Source organism: Dermacentor variabilis, chromosome 8, assembly GCF_050947875.1.
Source record: "Dermacentor variabilis isolate Ectoservices chromosome 8, ASM5094787v1, whole genome shotgun sequence".
Classification (NCBI taxonomy): domain Eukaryota; kingdom Metazoa; phylum Arthropoda; class Arachnida; order Ixodida; family Ixodidae; genus Dermacentor; species Dermacentor variabilis.
This window is the reverse complement of record NC_134575.1, coordinates 18,087,570-18,110,521: the sequence shown is the minus strand read 5'-3', so window position 1 is coordinate 18,110,521 and position 22,952 is coordinate 18,087,570. Positions and strand designations below refer to the sequence as shown.

The 22,952-nt window shown below is 48.4% G+C and overlaps 1 protein-coding gene across 1 annotated transcript; it reads right to left on the bottom strand.

Moving 5' to 3' along the window:
- On the bottom strand, positions 1 to 22,585 carry Alr (Evr1_Alr domain-containing protein Alr). Its single transcript, XM_075701304.1, has 3 exons — positions 22,409 to 22,585; positions 20,013 to 20,227; positions 1 to 1,648 (listed from the first exon to the last, which is right to left on the bottom strand). Exons 1-3 carry the CDS (start codon positions 22,547 to 22,549, stop codon positions 1,486 to 1,488), a joined length of 519 nt encoding a protein of 172 aa, XP_075557419.1. The 5' UTR covers positions 22,550 to 22,585; the 3' UTR covers positions 1 to 1,485.
- Between the last annotated feature and the right edge of the window lie 367 nt (positions 22,586 to 22,952).

Here is a 22,952-nt window from a genome sequence, read left to right as displayed (position 1 = left end):
AATATGGCGCCTAGGATGACTTCAGTTTATTATATTGCAAAAAATTGCAAATTAAAGTATCAGTATGAAGAAAACTTGCCATTGTCACCAACCCGTGCTCTGCAAACGTTTAACTGCACCCTGTGCTGGTTATCCAAACAAGAGAGAAGCTTACAGGGACATGGCGGCTCTTAGGCACCCGTTCCTGCGGCGAACGTCGGCGTCGTCCCTCGGTGTGCTCGTAACCGAGCGAACGAGCACATCAAAAGGATGAAAGAACGAATGCGGAGCGCGGATCAAAGACGGCGATAGCGAAATGAGCACGAGGAGGAAAGTGGAGGAGGAGGGTGCAGCGAAACCATGAGGCGGAAAGCGAAGGAGGAGTGCGTATGGCAAAAGCGTGAGAAAAGCATAGTGCGCCGCACGATGGGCTTTGCGGCGACGATGACTACGAGATGGCGCCAGAGTAACGCGCTCCGTCTGTATGGAAACAAAGCGCTGCATGAGCCGAAGTCTGTCTGCGGCGGCTGCTGTGAATCGTGCCCACGCGTCACGATTAGCGAGGCAGTAACGCCACACTTCGCTCCGCACGACAGATTTTCCGCGCTAGCCAATATATCGCGAAATGAAAGCATGTATACAGCTGCACTCAAATTTCGCATTAGGGAGTATCGTAATCGTGGGTGAATTTGTACACTTGGTGTCATTTGGAAGTTTCGAAAATCACTCTGTCGCTGTCATTAGCCTCAATTCATATTGGCATGCTTTTTGTTTTTCCTGTGCAATTTTTGTGACTTAAATGTACCAATTCTTATTTAAGTATATTTATGTACAAAGCGTTGCTGTACACACCTACTTCTTGTGATCTTATGGCTGTTGTTTCTTTTTTCTGCACTGTTATAGCTTTTCTGAGATCGTAAAACTGAGCATTGTGCCACTTTGGTGGCGAATGTTGGGTTTCAGGGAGGAGGGGGGGGGGCAGGCACCGTGTCAGGCTTTTTTGCCGTTTCGCCGGTACCCTAGGCAACTGTATGTATATTTCTTCTAGTTGCCTCAAATGAAATTCCATCTTTAAAAAATGTTGTAGAACAAGCAACGTCGCTGGAGACAATGTTTCGACACAAGGTGACTTGTCTAACCTAAGCTAGCCGCTGCAGTCAAACAGTGCCCTTACGAAAACAAGTCTCCCTGGCGAAACGTTAACTGCAGAGATATTGCTTGTTATACCACCGTTAATTACTAATGCCGGTCGAGCAACACAATGACAGCACGGGCACATACTTCTGGCAAGGTTTCTCTTAATCAATCTCTGTATAGTGACTAGCGCTGTAGCAGCTTCATTCTACGCGAATGACGTCACTGCACTTTGCTGCGCCGAAGGGTCCTTCGTTATCTACAAGAGGCGTCGACGGCATATAGTTCGTCGACACCTCGCGAGCGACGAGTGGGAATGCAGAGAGGAGAGGGCTGGAGTTCGTCGTCGCCGAAGCCGCCGCCGTCGACCAATCAGGAGCACGAGCCGTCGTCCCAACCGCGGCGCCATCTCTCGTCGACGCGCGAACAGTCGAACTCGGGCTTGCCCAACTTTCGGTTGACGGCGTTGTGCTGCTCGCAGAGCCACTGCGCCAGCTCCGCTCGGCTCGACACACGGGGAGGGCTGGAGGCCAGCCTGCAGCGCGAAAAAAAAAAAAAGCGACGCGCAGATGAATGCATACGGTCAGGACAAATGTAATGTAGAACACCCGATCTTCGACGCAGGACTACAAATTTTGCTCGTTTTATTTCTATTTTTTTACGCGAGAAAGATGAACGTACAGAGGTGCGCGTTCTTTTCAAAAGCAGAACCACTTATTATGAGTGAGTGAAGACTGAAGTCAAACAGCAGATGAATGTACAGTCGGGACAAATGTAATGTAGAACACCTGATCTGCGACGCAAGACTGCAAATTTTGCTCGTTTTTCTTTCTTTCTCTTCTTTTTTTCTTTTTTTACACGAGAAAAATGAACGTACAGAGGCGCGCTTTCCTTTCAAGAGCAGAGCTACTTATTATTAGTTAGTGAAGACTGAAGTCAAACAGCCGATGAATGTACAGTCAGGACACATGTAAAGTAGAACACCCGATCTGCGACGCAAGACTGCAAATTTTGCTCGTTTTTCTTTCTTTCTTCTTTTTACGCAGAAAAGGTGAACGTACAGAGGTGCGCGTTTTTCAAGAGCAGAGCTGCTTATTAGTAGTCAGTGAAGACTGAAGTCAAACAAGTGGCAGTCGATCATCGTTGATTAAGTACGGATTAGATGTTCCCTTTCATATTGGTGAATCCAAAGTAGAAAAGCAAGAGCAGAGAAGTCGCGCAGGGAACTGTTACAAGCAGTGTGGAAAGAAAAAAAAAAGAAAAGCAAATTGTCCGCAATGTAGGACGCTGCGTATAGCGCGATGCATATTTAAAAACACGCTGCTTCTACAACTACGTCACGTAACAGTCAAGAAATTCAGACAGTCGTGCGAATGATTACCTTCGAAGTTACCAAAGAACACAAGAAATACGTTTCAAATGCCCTGCCGGACCAAAAAGAAAGGACAAAAAGTAAATTTTTTTCTTGGTGAAAGGAATGGTCGCGCTGTCTGTCGCTGTTGCGGCCAAAAGGGCACACGTTCCATGCTTCCTGCCCTCGTAATATAAATCCCCGTCCCCATCTATTTATCCGTGTAGTATCTCTTTATTCACCTATCTGTCTCCATCTATCTGAATTGAACTATGGGGTTTTACGTGCCAAGACTACGATCTGATTATGAGGCGCATCGTAGCGGCGGACTCCGAATTAATTTTGACCACCAGGGGATCTTTAACGTGGCCCCAATGCACGGTACACGGGCGTTCTTGCATTTCGCCCTCAAAGAAATGTGGCACATATCTATCTGACTGTCTCTGTGCTTATACCGATCCGTCCGTACGGCTGTCTGCGTCTACATCTGGCTATCTACACATCTATCCTCCGTGTGTCTCTATGCTTATCAATCAGTTTATCATATATGTATCTCCTTGCACATCTCTTTATATATCTACCCATATATATATATATATATATATATATATATATATATATATATATATATATATATATATATATATATATATATATATATATATATATATATATATATATGGGTAGATATATAAAGAGATGTGCAAGGATAAAAGATGTGCATATATATATATATATATATATATATATGTGTGTGTGTGTGTGTGTGTGTGTGTGTGTGTGTGTGTGTGTGTGTGTGTGTGTGTGTGTGTGTGTGTGTGTGTGTGTGTGTGTGTGTGTGTGTCTGTTTCTATGTCTGCCTGCAGTTATATATCTAACAATCCGTATATATCGATCTAATTAGCTATCCAGCTATCCGTCTTTCCATCTGTTTATCTCTCTATCTACCTATCTACATTCAATCGTTGTATGTACCGTACTTGTTCATCTGTCCACGTCTTTAGAGGTACGCCAGTGCATATACTATCGCTTGTGCGAAGGCAGAGGCACACGTATGAATGTGCATAACTACGATTACCCGAGCGTCGAGCGCGTCAGACAGGTGGAGCGGGAGGCTGTCTTCACCGCAGGCACGGCACAATCACGCGGAGCCCCCGTTCCAGGAGAAATCCTCCCTCCGCTTCGGCGGTGGTGCGCGAGAATTGGAAATTTCGAATACGAATAGTTTCGCTGCGTATTTGAGTGCACGACTTCAGGATTTAATATTCGGGTTATCCGGGTATATGATTTATCCGGCACGTGCCGCTCGGCCATGGAACAGGCCCCAATGCGTCCACCGGTCGCCTCCTTCGTGTGGCCATTTTCAACCCACCGTGAACTGTTGCGACCTTTCACTGTTTCTCACATGCAGGCCACACGGAACTAACTAACTAACTAACTAACTAAATAAATAAATAAATAAATAAATAAAATATATATGTTTGTATTTTCTTGTTTGTCTGTTTGTTTGCGGGATTGCTTGCCTACGAGTATTCATCTTTGGGTTCATATTGTCTGTTTTATTCTTTTATAACGAACGGCGTCGCTACTGAAGAACTGTGTGATCACTGGTTAAGCATATTTGTAGAACGCCGTGTCCACTGAACCGCTGGGACGAGTAAGGTGCTCCAGCGTGCCGGGAGTTCTACGTCGCCCAAGGTGAACTTTCCGGAAAGTCGCTCCAAAACCGATGGACACCTTTCCACTTACCCGTACGAGATGCGCTGTCGACTGACCCCTACTTGCCCTGCCACCAACACCGAGCAACCGACGGACCGAGCCAATCTGCTAATGGTTCAACGAGTGAAAGCCCGTCCGCTCTGGCCCGAACGCTGCAGTCTCCTGACGCGAGCCGCCAACACAACCAAGCTGGAGAGTCGAGCGCAAAGCGCCCAAACCAAACCTATATATATACAAAGCTGCTGCCTTCGCATGCAAGATCGTGCTTCCGTCCGAGGAGCTTTATCCCCAAGAGCGCTCGCCGCCTCTGCACACATCCTCCCTTGCCACCGACACCCCGAACATCCAGACGACCACTTGAAGCATCCCTAAGCTGGAATGAAGCAAGGTGTTCGTCCAGACGGAAATGCAAGGCTCGGGAGTTGGAGGGCGGGAATCCGGGAGATTTAATCGATGTGATGCCTGGCGGCTGAAGCCTGGTGAAGAAAAGTTCGGGCCGGGGGCCTGAAGGTTTGGAACGATCTTCGTGGCGGAGTGTGCGAACAGAACCGACGAACAAAGCAAAGATGTGAGATACGACGAACGCTATCAACGGCAGATGGTTTAGACGTTCGAGGCGCATGTCGCGAATTTCTTTTGAATGCAGCGGCTCGCGATATCTGCCACGGACGCCTACAAGATGGCCTCCTTTTCTATACCTTGGCGCCATTACGAGTTCACACACACACACACACACGAAGGAGCACACTTACGTAAAATTGTGTGTTTAATGGTTTGACGTTTCGGCTGTGGCACAGCCTTCGGCAGAATAAAAAAACAACTTTTAAAACCACTTTTTATTTCGACGAAGGCTATGCCACAACCGAAACGTCAAAACATATTACGTTCTGAGTAATATATATATATATATATTACTGCGGAGCAGCTTATCCGGTGGCTAATTACTAAAACAAAATCAACGTCACGCATACGTATTTTACGCTCGAGTGACGGCCACGCTGATGAGCACAAACTCAACAAGTTAACCTCTGCTGAGCTGCGTGATTTATTTTTATTTATTTTTTACTCCGTACAGCACGTTGACCTCGCTGCACAATTGTGCAGCGTGTCGGCTGTTCCCTATTCTCAGAAAATAGACCTCGTCTATTCGCTCGTCTCAGAAACAGATGGCGTCTGTTCACTATTCGCAGCAACAAACGCCGCCTCTTCACTCTTTTCAGAAATAGATGGCGTCTGTTCACTATTCCCAGCAGTAAAGGCCGCCTGTTCACTCTTTTCAGAAACAGACGTCGTCTGGCCACTATTCCCAGCAAGAAATGTCGTCTGTGCCCTCTTCGTGGAAGCAGGCGACGTGACAGACGATATGTGGCCCCACTTGGGGAGATGCTGCGCAATCATTTGCTCTGACCGCTGTTATATACGCCGTTCTGATCAGCTCACGGCATCTCAGGCTCATACACTTCGTCGTGGCTTAACCGACACAAGATGCGGGCAGGGTGTGTTGGCAAAAGCACTCATACGGGTACCGTTGACGTTGGGCCCGTATAACGAACTTGCCACGAAAAGCTACGCACAGCGTACGAGCGCTTCGCAATCAGCGAAGGCTTTGCAGTGCATATTACGCTAAGCGCACACTTCGAGATGCTTTCAACGAGACTACGTTCACGGTTGAACAGGTTTTGAATTAAAGTCGACCATTAGTGGCGCGTTTCTAAGGGATGTTGATCGACTTCAGGACGCCAACACGATGCGCACTGTATGCGCTGTGCGCCACTATGAAAGGGAATATCTGATCTCTGTTCAAATAATGGTTCCTGTAAACATGCATGCAAGTTTCGAACTTCGCTTTTTTCCGTCTGTCACGTAGTTATTATGATGAAGAGCCTGTCTCGTGGAATTTTTATAATTTAGCATAAGAACGAGGAAAATTACCGCCGTTATTGAACGCAAACGTGGTGTTTAACTTTCATATTGACGCACAGTGCACATAACGAGCACGCGGAACTCATCTATCGGCGAAGTTTAGATGCGAATGTGTCAGTTCACAGGTTACGTGACATCGTTAAAACGGTTACGAAGGTATTGAAGATCTGCCACTCAAAAATTATTCGCTATGTTTCAGAGCGGTGTATAATACTTTTTTTTTTTTTGTACGCTTTATATATCTCAATAATTACAGTTTACTGGATTGTGACATTGGTCTTGATTCTTGCCTTACCGAGTTGAAAACCTATTCTAGAGCGTTTCTTTTTCTTGCGATTTGCAACCATTAAAGAAAACTGCTGACTTAAATCAGAAATATGCTCCGCATAAAGCTCGGATATTTAAACGTTTGCTTTCAAATGCAACAAACCTCGCCAATTTAGGTGCGGTTAACAATGAGCAAAACGGTTTCTCTGTTCTCGTGTGTTTAGGTAGGAACTCCTCGCGTATAGCTCCTGTTAAGGGACAGGTGGTGCGAAGCGCCAGACAAACTATTTACGCATAAACCCTTTCATATAAGCTTGTCGAAACGAGCGCTTTGCAAAAAAGAAAAAAAAAACAATTCCGTAACAGGAGCTTCACGCGAGGAGTTCCGATCTAAACGCACGAGAATAGAGAAATCGTTTTGCTCATTGTTCACCGCACCTAATTTGACGAGGTTTGTTTCCTTTGAAAATAGACGTTTAAATATCCGAACTTTATACGGAGTATATTCCTGATTTAAGTCACCAGTTTTCTCTTTTTTTTTTCTGGCAGCTGAGCATGACTGACTTCCATTCCACAAGATCAACCAGTACATGTACCCTAATGTAATTGACCACTTGCAGAAGTACGACTGCGCATGCGCCAAAACCGGCCGGGGCGGCGCTTCGTGAGCGCCGTCTCCGTGATTGGAAAGCAAACTGCGCAGCTCGGGCGTGACATGCCGGCCAACTGCGTCGCTTTCGGCTGCACGAGCTATTATTATGGAGCTATTATTATTAGTAGTAGTAGTGATTTCTTCAGATTTCCACCCGCGAAGGTTAATGCGGAGGGAAGACGTCTGTGGACGGCAGGGCGCTCAAGCGATTCAAACCGGGCGGCACGCCGTATCAGCTAACAGTGCATTCTAGGATCTGTGTTCCGGGCAGGCGACTTCCATTCCATTGCCATCTCCTGCCATTTCAGCAACGCTGAGTAGAATGCCAGCGACGTGCTGGCAGGTCTCGCTGAGGCTGCAAAATGCAAAGAATGCTGTTTTCGCGCGCGTCACTAAGGCAATCTGAGCACATATGCGAGTACGATTGAGTGCAATGCGAAAAACGGCACTAACAGACGCGGCCAGTCAATGTACCTCGTGTCATTTGTGAGCCTGCGCTCGTCTTATTTTCTTCCGTATACGTGCCAGTTGAGTTGCGCTCTCTTCCACACCGTGACTTCGAACCAATTCGCCGAACTGTCTGCCTTCAAATGAGTGTTCGCGAGTGGGCAGTGGCCTGCGAACGCACGCGCTGCCCATAGTTAAGCTAATATAACGTATAATAAAATAGGCTGGCGTATGCTTTGAGGCCTTAGCGCTCGCAATAATAATATTTGGGGTTTTACGTGCCAAAACCACTTTCTGATTATGAGGCACGCCGTAGTGGAGGACTCCGGAAATTTTGACCACCTGGGGTTCTTTAACGTGCACCTAAATCTAAGCACACGGGTGTTTTCGCATTTCGCCCCCATCGAAATGCGGCCACCGTGGCCGGGATTCGATCCCGCGACCTCGTGCTCAGCAGCCCAACACCATAGCCACTGAGCAACCACGGCGGGTTTAGCGCTCGCAAAAACACCCTGAATAACTTAGCGCGTACATATAGCGCATGCGAAATTTGGGGTGCGGTTTGGTACACTACAAGCATGCAACACAGCGGTTTGGCGAAAAAGCGCGAGATGAATACCAAATTTGCAAGCTAGCACGTGTATGCATCTGCTGTTCCGTGCAACAACTAAGAGTTCGGGGAATGCGACAGGCATAAAGTGCTGACCCGGCCACACATTCACAGTGCGCTCCGGCAATGTCGCCAATGGCTTTCGTGAACCGTGCCGTAACAGCGTAGATGCCCGAGTTCATGGATGGCGAGCACGTAGCTCGTAGGAGGCCAAGTGCAGGGTCGGCGGTGTTTACGTAAGGTTTTCTGTTCTTAACCTAACCTCATTCTCTTAAAGCCCATTCGTGGTGTGCCTGACAAACGGACGAAATGTTGGCACGAAGATAACCCCACGCATTGTCGTTCGTTATGCGGCCCTCTGAGAAGTCAGCTGTCCATCCCATTTGCAAAAACGGCGAGGGAATGAAGCCCTCTTCAATCATATTTAAGGCAGGTCATATGCAACTGCCGAAGAACGTCGACGTTTTCACAAAACGTGAAAGAAGCTCTGCAAACACAACGTCGCCACTCGATGCCGCCGTACCAAAGCAATTGAGGCTGGAGCGCGGATGTTTTCCAACCAAGCGGCGAGGCACAAGCTTCCTGTTTTCGCGCTAGGTGGCGCTCTGACTTCTGCAAATGGTCAACTGCTTAAAAAAGAAACGACGCATGCATTGGCGAATGTCTTCCAAGCACGTACGCGTAAGCAAATCACCAACTGGCCTCCAAGATCGCACAGGTGAGCCTTTAAAGGTGTGCCGGTGCAACCTCACAGGCCACGCTCCCACCTATGTCTCGGAATCATTCGATTCGCTTTAATTCACGGGTTTAAATGTTCCGAAGCTGCATAGGGGTTATATGACATGCAGATGCCGTAGCCTATAGTGCTTCGAGTGAGCTTTCACTCCTCTGGGGTTCTTCGATGTGCGCCCAAGCCTCGGTAAACAGAGTGTTTTTGCATTCCGGTCCCAACGGAATGCAGCCACCGATGAGGGGAATCGCACCCATAACCTGTTTGCTCATGCATGCAGCAGACAGTCTTAGCCACCGAGTGGCCTTAGTGCGAGTGTCTCGGCATTGGTAATGCGATAACGGCGGCAACATAGAAATATCGAGATAAATAACGTAACTACAGCAAGCTATACCAGCGTAGTGGAAATCATGTACCACAGCAGATGAAATCACCTATACACAGTGAGAAAATCTAACGATTCTCACGCTGTTATTGTTATTGCCGAGTTCCTCTAAGCACATATATCTGCAAGATATATGGCAAAGACCTGCCCGACATAATAGTCGATACTTTATGCCGGAGCGCGATTCGCATACGCTCGTCAAACGACGCGGCCTTCTAGAAGCTATCCGGCGTGCATGACAAGCCAATCCAAGGGCCGATTTTAAGGCAGCAGCGTTCATCCAAGCAGTTTTCGTTCACGGGTGCATCGCCTGGAATCCACAAGAAGCAGACGACGGCGGATTAAACCGCATCGTCGCTTCTGGGACAAGAATGAATGGTCGCTACAGCGGCATGACTCGTAAATTTGACCACGTGGCGTTTCCAGAACCTGCAGCTTGCAATATCCAATCAGGAGATTGAGCTTACGAGTTCATAGTGCACTTCCGTGACTTGGGGCTTGATCGCCTGCTTTCCGTACAATAGCAGACGACGCCGCAAACCTCAAATTGCTTTCTCCCATCTAAAGTAAAGCACATTGTCACAAGTTACGTTCCTGTATCGCTCCCATTTAAATTAATGTTTGTGGCTATAAGCTTAAAAACAGAAATATGCATACAGTTCATGTAGCTGCGAAAATCGACAGTACTTTTGATATTAGCGACTTCCAGCTCGTTGCAAGGCTGCACGGTTTTAATGCGACAGAGCGCATACATCATTCTGTCCCCCACTGCCCGCAACATGACACAAGGCACGTACTGCAAACAACGGGGCGACCGGAACGAGCGTGTTCGCGGGGTGAACCGCGCAACGCTTATAGTTCAGGACAACGAACATATGCGGCGGCTTTGAAGGATTTTCGTTTTGTTTACTCTTTGCAACTAGCCGTCTGCAAATGGACCGTTGCAAAACTCGCAGTAACGTTTAGCGCGAGCATCTGGAACTTCGGGCCTCGCCACGTGGTTGGAAAACATCGACGTTGCCGGCAAGGTGCGCACGCTGAGCAGCGCCGAGGCTGCATGGTGCGTTTGCAGTGTTGTTCGAGCGCGTTCACTTGCCGGAATTACGCAACTTTTGCCGTTGAGAAGTGAGAAAGACTACAAGCCCGTTCCATACAAGACTACTGATTAGAGCTGGCTCGATGAAGGTCGACATACTGAACAAACAGCGGTGACAGGAGGACTACGAGAATACGACAGCACCGATCCTGACTATCACTCACCCGGTGATCTTATTCGAGGAACCGAAATGCACACAAGAAAAATAGCCAAAGTTAACGTCAAAGCAAAAAGAAAAGAAAAAAAAATTTCCGACGATTACGTTACTTCCTAATGCGAAATTTGAGCGCAGCAAATGAGCTGTTTCACCTTTTCGATAGATTGAGGCAAAGAAATCGAGCAACACATGTATGCGCTATCACAGAATTTTTTTTTATTTTTCACACGTATTCCTTTAACAAAGACTCCACTAACAGTTCTTGACAGTCATGAAGGAAGCTTTGTGGTCGGAGAAATAGACTGATATATGTTCGACTTGGTACACCAATGCTTGATTCTCAAAGACGAGATCTATACAAGTGCCTCGCGAGGTTGTCACAGCCGTGGGACGCGTTACGAGCGAGAGGAACGGGATGTTCTTCCGCATAAGTGTTAGGAAATTGCTGTTTGTCTTTATGTCAAGCCGCCACCGATCTGGCTCTCTGATTGCCACCGCACAGGGCGAACGGCAGCGGCAATTTCGGCTCGGGCGGTGCACATATACAGATCCGCCGCCACCGATCTGGCTCTCTGATTGCCACCGCACAGGGGTTGCATTGGAGGAGGAGCGAAGAAAGGAATTAAGTTCGAGCCGGCGCTTTGACAACCGGAGACTCGCAGGAAGAGGGGGGAGGGGGGCGGCGTGTACACCCAGCGGCAAACGATGGGGGCAGAAGCGCGCGCAGCAAGCGGACAACACGATAAAGGGAGGAGGGAAGAGATAGCAGCGACTGACTGATGCCGCTGACGCCGATAGTGAGTCAACCCCAGCTGCGGAGTTGGTTTCAGGGACAACGCCGCCGATGCCGACACAAACAATATGATACCCTCGCTTCCGCAGCGCTAAGAACCAGGTCTAGCCGTGGGAAGGTGGTCACGTATTCGTCGACGTGCCGGGGCCTACGTGAAATAACCGGCGCGTCGGCAACTGAAAGCACCCTATCCGCCACACAAGAACAGGGGGGGGGGGACCCTTTCCTCCTCTTTCTGCATGGCGGCGACGGTGTTCTATGCAGTCACGTTATCTTGACTCTCTAGCGGCGTCAGCGGCATCCAGCGGTATCAGTCGGTCGCTGCTAGCGCTGGGGGGATGAAAGGGGGGCGGAGCTGGTTACGAGGCCGACGACAACGCCGACGACGACGCGAAACCCAGGAACGGACGCCAAAGAGCTGCGCTCTAAAAAGAACAGAGGGCGCGTGACTAAACTGTCACGCGACCAACTAGCGGACTGTCCATTTCGGCCGCTGCTAATTGGATACAGCTGTACGAGAGAGGAGTAGACGAGCGGCCCTAGCGAATCAGCAGCGGCCGAAATGGACAGTCCACTATAGGTGGACTCTTACAGAATAACCCCCCCCCCCTGGTGTTCTTTTCTTTTTTTTCATAGCCTGCTCTCTATTCATGGTCTTCACTATTTACACATCTGCATCTGGCTGCAAGTTTGTTGAACGCTGAAACCAAAATTCACATGCAAGAGGGACTACGTTGTGAAACAAACAAATCGCTCGGCGTGTTAAGTCTGCTCAGGCAGCATCGAGGTGTGATGACTTCCCAAACGTGACGCGAACTTTTCAGTGGAAAATGGAACAAAAATACCATATGCAGCAACTATTAGCAATTGTCGCCCTAAACGACCTATTTTCTAAACACATTTCCCCCCAAAACCACAATATCTAAGATGCCCTCGAGCGCAAATAAAGCTGTTAAAGAAGCACTTGCTTGATATATCATTCCGATAAGACACAGCGTGATTTAGACCACGACAAACGAGGCAGGGTGAAAACCTCGCAGCTCGAAAGAATCAACAAGAGTTACGCATGAAGCAACTAGGAACAGTTAAACATGCGCGAAAGCCACTCATAAAATAGATGCAAAAACACGTGTGTGCGCGACAGCTGGTGCGAGGATTTACCGGGCCACATAGAACCAAGAATTTCAGTTCTTGCAAACTTCAGTAGCTTTAAAATACAACACAATGCGTTCGTGAAGTCGTGCTGCCTAGCTAGCGCAACGCGGTAAAGAAGCGGGAAGCAATATAAGCGGCAAGCGACATTCCGATCTTTAGGAAAATGCCTTTAAACCGCATGCTGCACTGCAGACGAACTTCGTCGCTTACGCGTCTAACTATGATCGAGTGGAAAAAAACACCGATATGACAAAGGACAGGATGAGAACAAGAAATTTCCCGCGGGAGCGACGATTCATTGCTACCGTTGCTCCCGTCGATGAAGCCTTGCGGGAAATGATTAGAACCGTATCGCCGGCACGTTTTCGCCGGTATTTGAGCCCCCCACCCTGCAGCTTTGGCCACCCAATAAATGCGAAGGGTGTTGCCTATATTGCTCTGAAAACGCGAATAAGACAGAGAAGCACTATCAACGACACAACAAACTACGGCGCGTGCCTGACTCCTCTCCCGTGTGTTCCGCGCACGGCCGCCGCCAGTGGCGCGTACATCGGCGCGCACTACGCGTATACGACAGTAGTTGCGGGGACTCTGTATAAGCTTAAAGGGACACTAAAGGTTACTATTAAGTCAACGTGGACTGTTGAAATACCATCCCAGAAACCTCGAAACGCTTGTTTCGTGCCAAGGAGAGACTTATTTTAAGAGAAAATGCGTTCTGAAGCGTCCGCGTACCTCTAGCGCAGTTCAAATCGCCCGCCCTTCGATCGAGGAGAACTGACATCATGGTCTCATAGTGACGTTGCGCCATCGGTGAGTAGAACGGCGTCCGCAGACGGCGCTACGGCTTTTCTGCGCAAAACGCGAACGCGCGGCCAGAAACAGAGCCAAGACAGAGCCGACAGCAGAGCGAAAGCGGGAGTGTGGTGGCTAGCGGAAGGAGAAACGAATTACGTCCCACGTTACGTCCCACGGCACACGGAGAGTCCGTTTTCGTTAAACTATAGGCTGCAGCGAGCTCGCAGCGTGGTCGGCGTGGTCTATGAGAAGCGACGAGCCTTTTCGCACTCGCAACAGGGCATAAAAATGTGCGAATCGACGCAAAACTCGGCCTAGAAACGTGCTTCGCCACAGCCAGGGCTCAATACGACCCAAGCTGGCACGACCCAGATGTCGTTTCCCGCACCGCCACCAGGCGCCGCTACTATACCTCACACTCCAGCGCAAGACGCCCATAAGCTGGTACTTCATTCTATGACGCTAACTTCGACGCTCGTCGCAATGGACCCTGACACCGACAGATTGGCTCGCGATGGTGGGCTCAACTTCAGCGATTTGAGCACCGACGAGCGCGACCTGCTTCTGAGGGCTCGCACTGCCGGCGTCGTTGCGTACTACGACGGCGGCCTCGACACCGGCTCTCCGGAGCGGGAAAGCAACGAGGGCTTCCCACGACATCACATGGACGTGGCATTCTCGCTGCTTGTTCCAAATGAAAGTTTCGCGAGCAGAACCCTCACAGCACGACGCGATAACGAAACTACTGAAACCTCAAAGCGTGCGCGGCGCAGAGTCGAGCGAAAACGAAACCTTTCGAACACCCATATTACTGAAGGGTAACGTCAAAATGTTATTTTTTCCTAGAATCGAATAGACGTAGACAAGTAGCATTTTTTCCGGCTTATAATCGAATGAAATGATATTTTTAATACGAGTAGTTGAGTATTAGTAACACAAATTATGAGGAGACCTTTCGTCATCGGGCTAGTACCGGAATGTCGCTGGGGGGTCTCAAATCGTGTCATGCATTTACCTCAATTTCTCGGTTACTAAAGCTCTGTTCGCGATTATATTGACGCCTTAGACGTTCTAGAACATTGCTCTACCACTTTAACTTGAGTTTCTGGTAACCTTTAGTGTCCCTTTAAGTTGAAGGCCTGGTATAGTAAGTTCCTGCTATTTCTGAAAAATAAACACCACGCAAATATGTCAAGCGGACAAATCACGCACGGCGTGCAGAAGCATAGTCGCATCAATTAAAGCGCACCGTAGGGATCAGGCGACGCTACGGAAGCGGTCGACCGCCAAATGCAACACATCTGTGCCCGCCGCGGTAGCTTTGCGGCTATGGCATTGATAGAGGTCGCGGATTTGATCCTGACCGCGGCAGCAGGATTTCGACGGGGGCGAGACAGAAAACGCACGTGCAATTAGATTTTGGGACGCGTTAAAGAACATCGCGGTGTCAAAATTAATCCGGAGTCCGCCACTACGGCGTGCCTCGTAATACGATTGTGGTTTTGGCACGTACAGCCCCATTATCCAGTTCAAGTTTAATACTTCTACCACGATGCGATGTGTCATGTGAGGCAATGACAATCCTCAACCCTCTCAGAGGTTATGAAATATGACACACAGCAACGCCTCAAGCAAGCACCTCTACCTGTATGTTATACGTACTACGCTGACAAACAGAAGTGGTGCATTCAGGGTAACGTTCAACGTCAACTCACCAGTCTCGTGTTAGACTAAATGTTGAAGAAGTTAAGCTTTCGCCGTCAACATCACTGCTAATTATCGTGAGTCAAAGCAGCCAGCACAGAAAGCTTCGCTTACATCGATTCCTGCAGTGCGTGAGATCTGCATGCTTCTGGCTGCTTTTTTTTTTAACGCTAATTTTACATTGGGCTCGCGATACCCTCGAAGCTATTGTGCACCTTCATCCCTGCCAAATTTTGAGCCTGTTCCTAGCCTCTAAGATACAAAGGAAGTCGTCTCTACCATCCGCGGTTATGGCAAGGAGGAGACCGTGACTCAGCCGGTCGGCCTCGTCACTTTCTATACAAAGGGTAAATAATCACGGGGGTGGGAAGGCCTACAGGTGGCGAACAAGCAAGGGTGATTCTGAGAATGGCTGGGAGGTCCAGCAAAAGGGTCCTGCGCTTGCAGGCGCGTCACGTGACGATTGTCCCTCTCTCTTAGGGAGAACACAGTGGCCGCTTCGCTATGAAGGACCCCGCCTGTATAAGTCCTCAGCTCATACTGCAGCTGGCAAGTATTTCGCAGTTTTTAGCCCATCTCCGTCTGCGGGATACGCCGAATCTCGAAGCCGGACCGTAAACACGCCGTCTCTTCGCACGCTGCGAGCCCTTGACCTGCGATGTACGGACAGCGACGACCTTATCCCCGCCGCAGAGGTCAGTTCGTTGCTTCGTTTGCTGCCTCTCTCGTTCTGAGTTCGATCCTGTGGCGCGGAAGCGGTCAACGCTTGCGTCGTCGCCTTCTCTGCCTGTGCGTTTCTGTCGTGTCGCGTTGTGCTTGCAATCTCGAATAAGGTTTTGCAGTTTGGATAGTAAACTGTTACTGAAGTGCTAAAGCGCCAAACAGACGACGCAAGAAGGGACACGCACGAGCGCTTACTAACAACCGATGCTTTAGTGACAGAAACACTTCTGTCAATAAAGCATCAGTTGCATCAACGCTCGTCCGTGTCTCTTCTTGTGTCGTCTGTTTGGCGCTTTAGCACTTCAGTAACATGCACCAACTAGCCCAACAAAAAGTTCTGCTTGAATAGTACACTGTGTCGCTCAGTAAAGTGTAGTTAAACATGACTTGAGAGCGGGCAAGTTGGTACCGTAACTATTAGATATTCCAGTGTTCAAAAAAAAAAAAAGAACATTGTCCAACCCACCGTCGCTGTTTTCCTTCTTCGGGGGCTTGAGTTTATTGCAAGATGCAAAAGTTGCGCCTGTTCGCGTCCGACCTCGACGCGACGCGGGCGCGATTTCGCGCTTGAAGTCTACGTGTTGTCATGACGAAAGAGTCGTTCGAGATCATCCGAATCAGAATGCGCACTCGAGGCTTCACGTGACCTGCGGTAAGCTAGGCTGGAGATCTCCTACGTTGAGCCACAGGCATTCGGGTAGTGCGGTAAAAACTGCTCGACGCCATCGTTCTGGGTCTTTCAACGTTAGCGTAACCGTCTTTTTCGGCCAGCTCCGAGAGGGAAACTAAGACAAATATCGGCGGTTATACGATGTTTAATAATGGATGGATGGATGTCATGAGCGTCCCCTTTGGAACGGGGCAGTGGGTTGTGCCACCAAGCTCTTCCTATTATACTGCCTGCTATCCTACCTAGGTTCGAAAAGAAAAAAAAAACAGCGATCAATTCTCATAACCCAATTAATAATGCCCTGTCCGTAAACGCCCATTTGCGATAAGGTTGTTAAGCTCCTTTTTTTTTCCATTTGCGCTGTGAGACGTCTTCTCACTGAAGTCAGTTCTGAAGACTTCCCTGTTACTTCTCTTTCCGAAGTCTCGTCATACGAATCACCACTTGCTGAGATGTAGAGGCGATTCGTTTCGCGTGAAGTGACCAGGTTTACCAGTGCGACCGTGCAATATTGCGCTTGTGCACGTGTTCGGTCTTTACCACGTGGTGATCGAGCCTCCCTTGGTGGTCGGAAAACGTTTTGTTGTCGGCAATGCGGAAGCGTTCGGCAACACAGCGACAGCTGGTGCGCGTCCCGTGATAGAAGCGCGATGCGAAGGTCTGCTCACGAATTACAGCGCCACCAATCGAAAAAGTCAGCTCGTCTTCTTTCTGCCTCGAAGTGCGAGGGAACTTTGACTGCGAGACCTCTTAAGAATTAAATTATGGGGTTCTGAGTGCCAAAACCACTTTCGGATTATGAGGCATGCCGTATGGAGGACTTAGGAAATATAGACTACCTGGGGTTCTTCAACGTGCACCTAAATCTAAGTACACGGGTGTTTTCGGATTTCGTCCCCACCGAAAATGCGGCCGCCGTGGCCGGGATTCAATCCCGCGACCTCGTGCTCAGCAGCGCAACACCATAGCCACTGAGCAACCACGGCGGGCAACTGCGACACTTCTAGTATCACCTACGTGCCATAAAACTGCTTACCGAATGCGTTTTGATAGCCACAAAGCGCGCGTAAAATTCTTTTTTTTTTTTTAAGACGGCAAAATCGCATGTATCTCGCAATATTTCAATCTTCTCTACTGTACTTTCTTTTTATTTAGTGTCTTTCAATTCGTTGATGTTTTTCTTCATTTCCTCATTCTTCTTTCTAATTTCATTTTTTTTTTCACTTACACGTCGCTCGAAATGTAACCCTAATTCCTGATGCAGGAAGTTTGACGCCACGTGCACATGTAGTTTGCAACCGTGTTGCTGCACGTGGTTCGAGGAAGGTATTTTTCATCTAAAAAATACTTTTCACCCTCTGATGTGCGAGGGCGTTAGAGGTGGCCAAAGGCACTTCGACGTACAACAATAGCCCCTCTTGGGAAGGCCACTCCCTGTGAAGACAGGACATGTTTCGAGCATCTTCTCGGAATGCTTTTGTGTTCGCCATTCCTTCCTGGTGGGGGGAGAGGGGAGACACTCTAGAGAGAGTGGGCGAATGCTTTTGTCTGTCGTCCGTGGACCTATAAAAAGAAATTTAACGAAGAAGAAGACACATGTACTGTGTGTGGTAAATCTGTAGAAACAATAGAACACCTCATACTAAAATGTGATGGTATCCATCCCGATGTCGATGCGGGCACATTCACGCTTTCTGAGGCCTTAGGGTTCAGAGATAACAATAGTCATGTAAATAAATGTGCGGTGGAAATTAACAAAAGGCGATTGGAGGATTGGTGGCTCAAAAGCCGACAGGTGACATAAGGTTAAAAGTGTCCAGAGGGAAGCGAGCTAGAATGTGGGAGAGGAGGCACAGAATGGGTAGAACCGACGCAGTCGCGAAACGAGCGCGTAACAACAGCCTTGCCACTCTCCGCTCAAAGTCCCAATACAAAGGAATGGGGAGAGGGATGGGGATGTGACTTGAGAAGGCAAGGCAGCGTTTGCGGGCAAAGGGGATAAAATTTACGCTGCGCCGTGCTCCCATGGGCTGCAGAATTGAGCGCACTGTCCCTCTCCCAAATCACAAAGAAGGAGATAAATTAAAGTTCAACGTACGGTAGGTTTCTCCTATTTCTGAAAAAAAAAACACGCAAATTTGTAGCGCGGACGACTTGCGCAGGGTCTAGGCGACGCTACGCAAGCGGTCACCCGTCAAATCAACACTTCGGGACCCGCCGCGGTACATTTGTGGCATCCACATATCGACGGGAGCGAAATAAAAAAAAAAAAAAAAACGTTAATGCACTTGAATTTAGGTGCACCTTAAAGAACACTGGGTGGTTAAAATTAATCCGGAGTCCGCCACTAAGGCGTGTCTCATAATCCGATTGTGGTTTTGGCACGTACAGCGCCGTATATCAATTGAAGCTTAACACTCCTGCCACGTTGCACACAGAACAGAAAGCTTCGCTTACACTGATCTGCACAGTGCGTGAGCACTGCATATTCTTTTTTCTTTCTTTTTAAAGCAGTTGAGAGACGTTCCACATCCTTATGGGAGACTTCCCTGCGCAGCTCCGATCCCACCCTACAGGACCGAGTCCTGAGGCGGGCTGAGGAGGTAGCAGAGGCCTACCACGACTGGTAGACGGACGTCTAGCCACATAATGTGGTGACGGACGCCTGCTGGTGCTGGAGTACTTAGACCTCCCTCTCTACCCCCGGCCCCACCCATCTCTCAAAAGGGGAAGAGAGTTCATTCATTCACATCCTTAAATCAGTTTAGACTGATAAAGCGCTGTAATTTCAAAATAATGCGTTCATTATTAGATGAGAAGATGAAAGTATTCATGAGCTCACGGCGAGCTGACGCAGAACTTCCCAGGAGGCGTCGCGACCTGTTTCTTGTTTTCGCGTTTTTTGTAGCTCACCAAGCGTTTCCTCGCGGTGGTTTTGGCATTGTGGGAGCTCAATTTACTAATACAAAACAATGATTTTTCTCTTTGGTGTCCCTTTAAAACGCTCACCGAGAAGACATTTTTTTTTCGACCCTTCACTTCGATAGGCAGTTTCGGTTTCGTTTCTAGTGTGTCAAGGCACAGAATGTGGTCACGTGCAAGCAGAATAGCCTGTGATATTTTTTTTTTTTTTTACACTCGTTCGGTCTCGTCTGCCATGTTGCTACATCGAGCGAGCCGCAGCAAGTTCCAAAACGTGGGAATGTCATGACACAGTGACCTGGAAAACGAAACCATGGCTGTACAAAAGCTATAGTACTTTCTCGGTGTTCTGAGGCTTGCGATTTTTTTTTCTGAGATCTAGGACCTTCACTTCATGCAAGAAAAATAATGTTCGAAAATATCATCGTCAGTGCTCATTTGACCCCCTACCTTAACACACACACATATATATATATATATATATATATATATATATATATATATATATATATATATATATATATATATATATATATATATATATATATATATATATATATATATATATGCGCTCTTTCGCGTGCTCATCCCGAAAAGGCAACTTCCAGGAAAGGGTGTGTGTGTGCGTATATATATATGGTGCAGTGTCGGTTTAGGGCTACTCTGTAGCTCAGCGTACGCTATCATACGGTATCGCTAGATCGGGTGACCTCTAAATGGGTAGAGGGCTTTACAAGCCCACCTTCTCCCTTCCGTCATTGCACCACGGTCCTCATAGCCTACACGAAAGGACTCACTCTGCGCGGAAGTCCTCGGCGCAGTCCTTGCACGGGTAGAGCCTGGAGAACAGCCGGAAGAACTGGTCCGCGTCTCGCTGCTGCTCCGCGCTGGGCCTGCTGGGATAGTAGGCCGCCACCGAGTGGAGAAGTGACCACGTGCACCGGCCCAGCTCGGACCGGTCGGGTGGACACTCGCGGTCGGGCACCGCCGGACCTCCCGCTTGCGTCGGCCCCTGCGATCGGGTCGGATCGATCAGGAACGGGGGCTCGGCGTTTCGTAGTTGCCATCGGAAGGTATCTGTATGGCGCAACAAAACAAGGACGCAGGGAGACACGAGGACGAATCCTGCATCCTGTGTCCTTATTTTGTTGCGCTATCTTGCATTGCAGCGCGAAGGGACACAGTCCAAGCGCTACAATCCGAGGTCATGTTACCGTATCAACTCGTCCAACTTTCTATCTTTTTGCATTACATTTCTTGTACACAGGGCTCTTTTCAATGTAAACGCTTTAACCATCCTAGTGAAGCCAATGTTGCTTCTTTGATTGCAATAACAGTTTGCAAAGCCAGAACTGTGGCATAGTACAGTAGAACCGGCAGATGTCGTCCGGATATTCAAGCAGTTTTTGGAAGCATGAAACCTTTAACAGGACACTCCCGAAGGATGGCCCGTATACCCTTCGCGCTACAATCCGAGATCACGTTACCGTATCAACTCGCCCAACTTTCTATCCTTTTGCATTAGATACATTTCAATGATGACCGACCAACAAGCCCACATCGCTACCCTCGTCGATTTCGTTTGTAGTTGCGCTCAGCTAGGAGGCCTCGCTGGCTGGCACGCTTTTCTCCTTTCTTTCTTTTTTTTTTTTTTCTGCCAGCGGCCGCCGCCGAAGTACCAGTGCGGGCGCTTGTTGTTTGAGCCGTTTGAAGCGTCATTGTGGAATTCACCGCCTAATGAGCCCGGTACGACTATGGTGAACTTCTGACAGGTCATGCCGACGAACATGTTTCGAAAAAGATTCCGAGATGATGCAGCGGAACTGCTCCGCAATTAGCTGTCGAGAAGTAGTTCAGCGACTTGCTTGAAAAATAAAATCTAATCCAATTCGAAAATTTCACTACGCCACCACCTATACTTTTATAAAGCCAACTAATCTACGACCACGGATTGATTTATGTATTTATTTATTAGGCATACGCTCAAGCACTGAGGCATTGTAGAGGGGAGTGAGTTACGCAATATACAAAATAACAATAGCAGATTGAAACACGACATGTTATACAATATTAGCGGCTGATCATACATACAAACAAAAATATTCAACAGACCCCCCCCCCCCCATCGCACCTTGTAAATAAACACAGAAGTGGGTGGGGGGGGGTACACTAATTGATAACGCATGATTACCACAGTGAAGGCGCGTCGATAAAGAAGGAGGAAAAATGAAAGTGTATCAGATGTACACAAATACAACGTCGAATGTCTCCAGACAAGAGCTCGCGCCGTAAACGGTAGGAATCCCATAAATACGTTTGTCTCTATCTCTCTCTGATAAGATGCACCGAAGGATTTATCTAAAATGTACTGGGCGGTTTCGCGTGCCAATACCACGAGCCGATTGTCAGGCACGCCGCAGCTGGGAGATTCCAGATTAATTTTGACCGCCTAGGGTGCTCCCAGTGCACGATGGACCAGTAGTTTTTGCATTTCACGCCCATCGGAATGCGGCCGCCGTGGCAGCGATCCAACATGCGACCTCGGTTTGGATACCGGCCACGGCGGCCGCATTCCGATTGATTGATCGTGATTTACTTGATCGATTTCTTTCTGTGCGGCATAAAATATTATTTCACATCAAAACAACCGTGTATCTTGCACACACCCGTCAAAAATCTGCCCATTCAACCCGCTCAACCTCGGTGCAGTAAGTCTGGTTTTTCGGCCAGCACGTCGTAAGCGACCTTGTTCGCTATCTCGGAAGCAACTGTTGTAACTCGCGTCTGTCTCGAACTCTCCGATAAGCCGCCCAAGCTCCCCAGACGTGGTCTTTCGCACAAGATTACTCAAGCTACAAGTAACGGCAGACGTCCGCGGGGTTACCAGAAGAAATGATCGTATCACTGGCATAGCGCTCGCAACTTTCAAACACTATTTTAGTAGCAGACGACACGGAGCATGTGTCAGCGACCGCTCCGCAGCCATGGTGCAGTTCTCCCGAAAAAGTTGTATTACACATACGTGTGTACAAGCAAAAGCTAGGCTGAGCAGCCAACAAGGGTCATTCGGACTCAGCGTTAAAGCTTGGTCATATGGTTTCACGCTCAATGATCGATTGTTACATCACCTCAAGCAAAATGATGCACGGACTGCATACCACGGTGTGTATGCAAATAGCGCGCAAGAACCTACCGCTTCTTTGGAAGTGGAGCCACCCTTGCTCTTCGCCCAAGCCTTGAAGTCCGAGCAAGCTCGGCACGGTTTTTTTCTCCTGTCGCCGTGATAATCGAAGTCCTCGTCGTAACTTTCCTTGGATCTGCTGGGCGCCGCCATGTTAACTGTGCCTGTCTTGTCTCGACCGTGTTCCGACTTCGTCGTCAAGAGACAAAATTTTTTGGGCTTCCCAAAATTTTAGTTTGTAACCACTGTCCGCGTTGCTCTTAAAATACGTGTTCTTTACAAAATTTACATTGCTATTTTACGCACGTTTTTGCACAAACTGTGCGTGTTCTGTGTCTGTACGTTGTTGGCGGTGGTAGTCCGCCATGGATGGATGGATGGATGTTATGAGCGTCCCCTTTGGAACGGGGCGGTGGCTTGCGCCACCAAGCTCTTGCTACTATGCTGCCTAATATCCTACCTAGATTCACCAATGAAAAAAAAACCACTATGAACTACCACGTCCAAATTTTCTGATACCCTATTGCGAACTGTGCTTTTGTACGTCTCCGTCTTT

Excerpts from the sequence above, each read along its gene's own strand:
- Alr (XM_075701304.1), bottom strand. The coding sequence starts at position 22,549 with ATGGCGGCGCCCAGCAGATCCAAGGAAAGTTACGACGAGGACTTCGAT. Across the intron at positions 20,228-22,408 it reads GCTCCACTTCCAAAGAAGCG|GGGCCGACGCAAGCGGGAGG; the intron begins GTAGGTTCTTGC and ends ACCCGATCGCAG. Across the intron at positions 1,649-20,012 it reads GCCGAGGACTTCCGCGCAGA|GCTGGCCTCCAGCCCTCCCC; the intron begins GTGAGTCCTTTC and ends TTCGCGCTGCAG.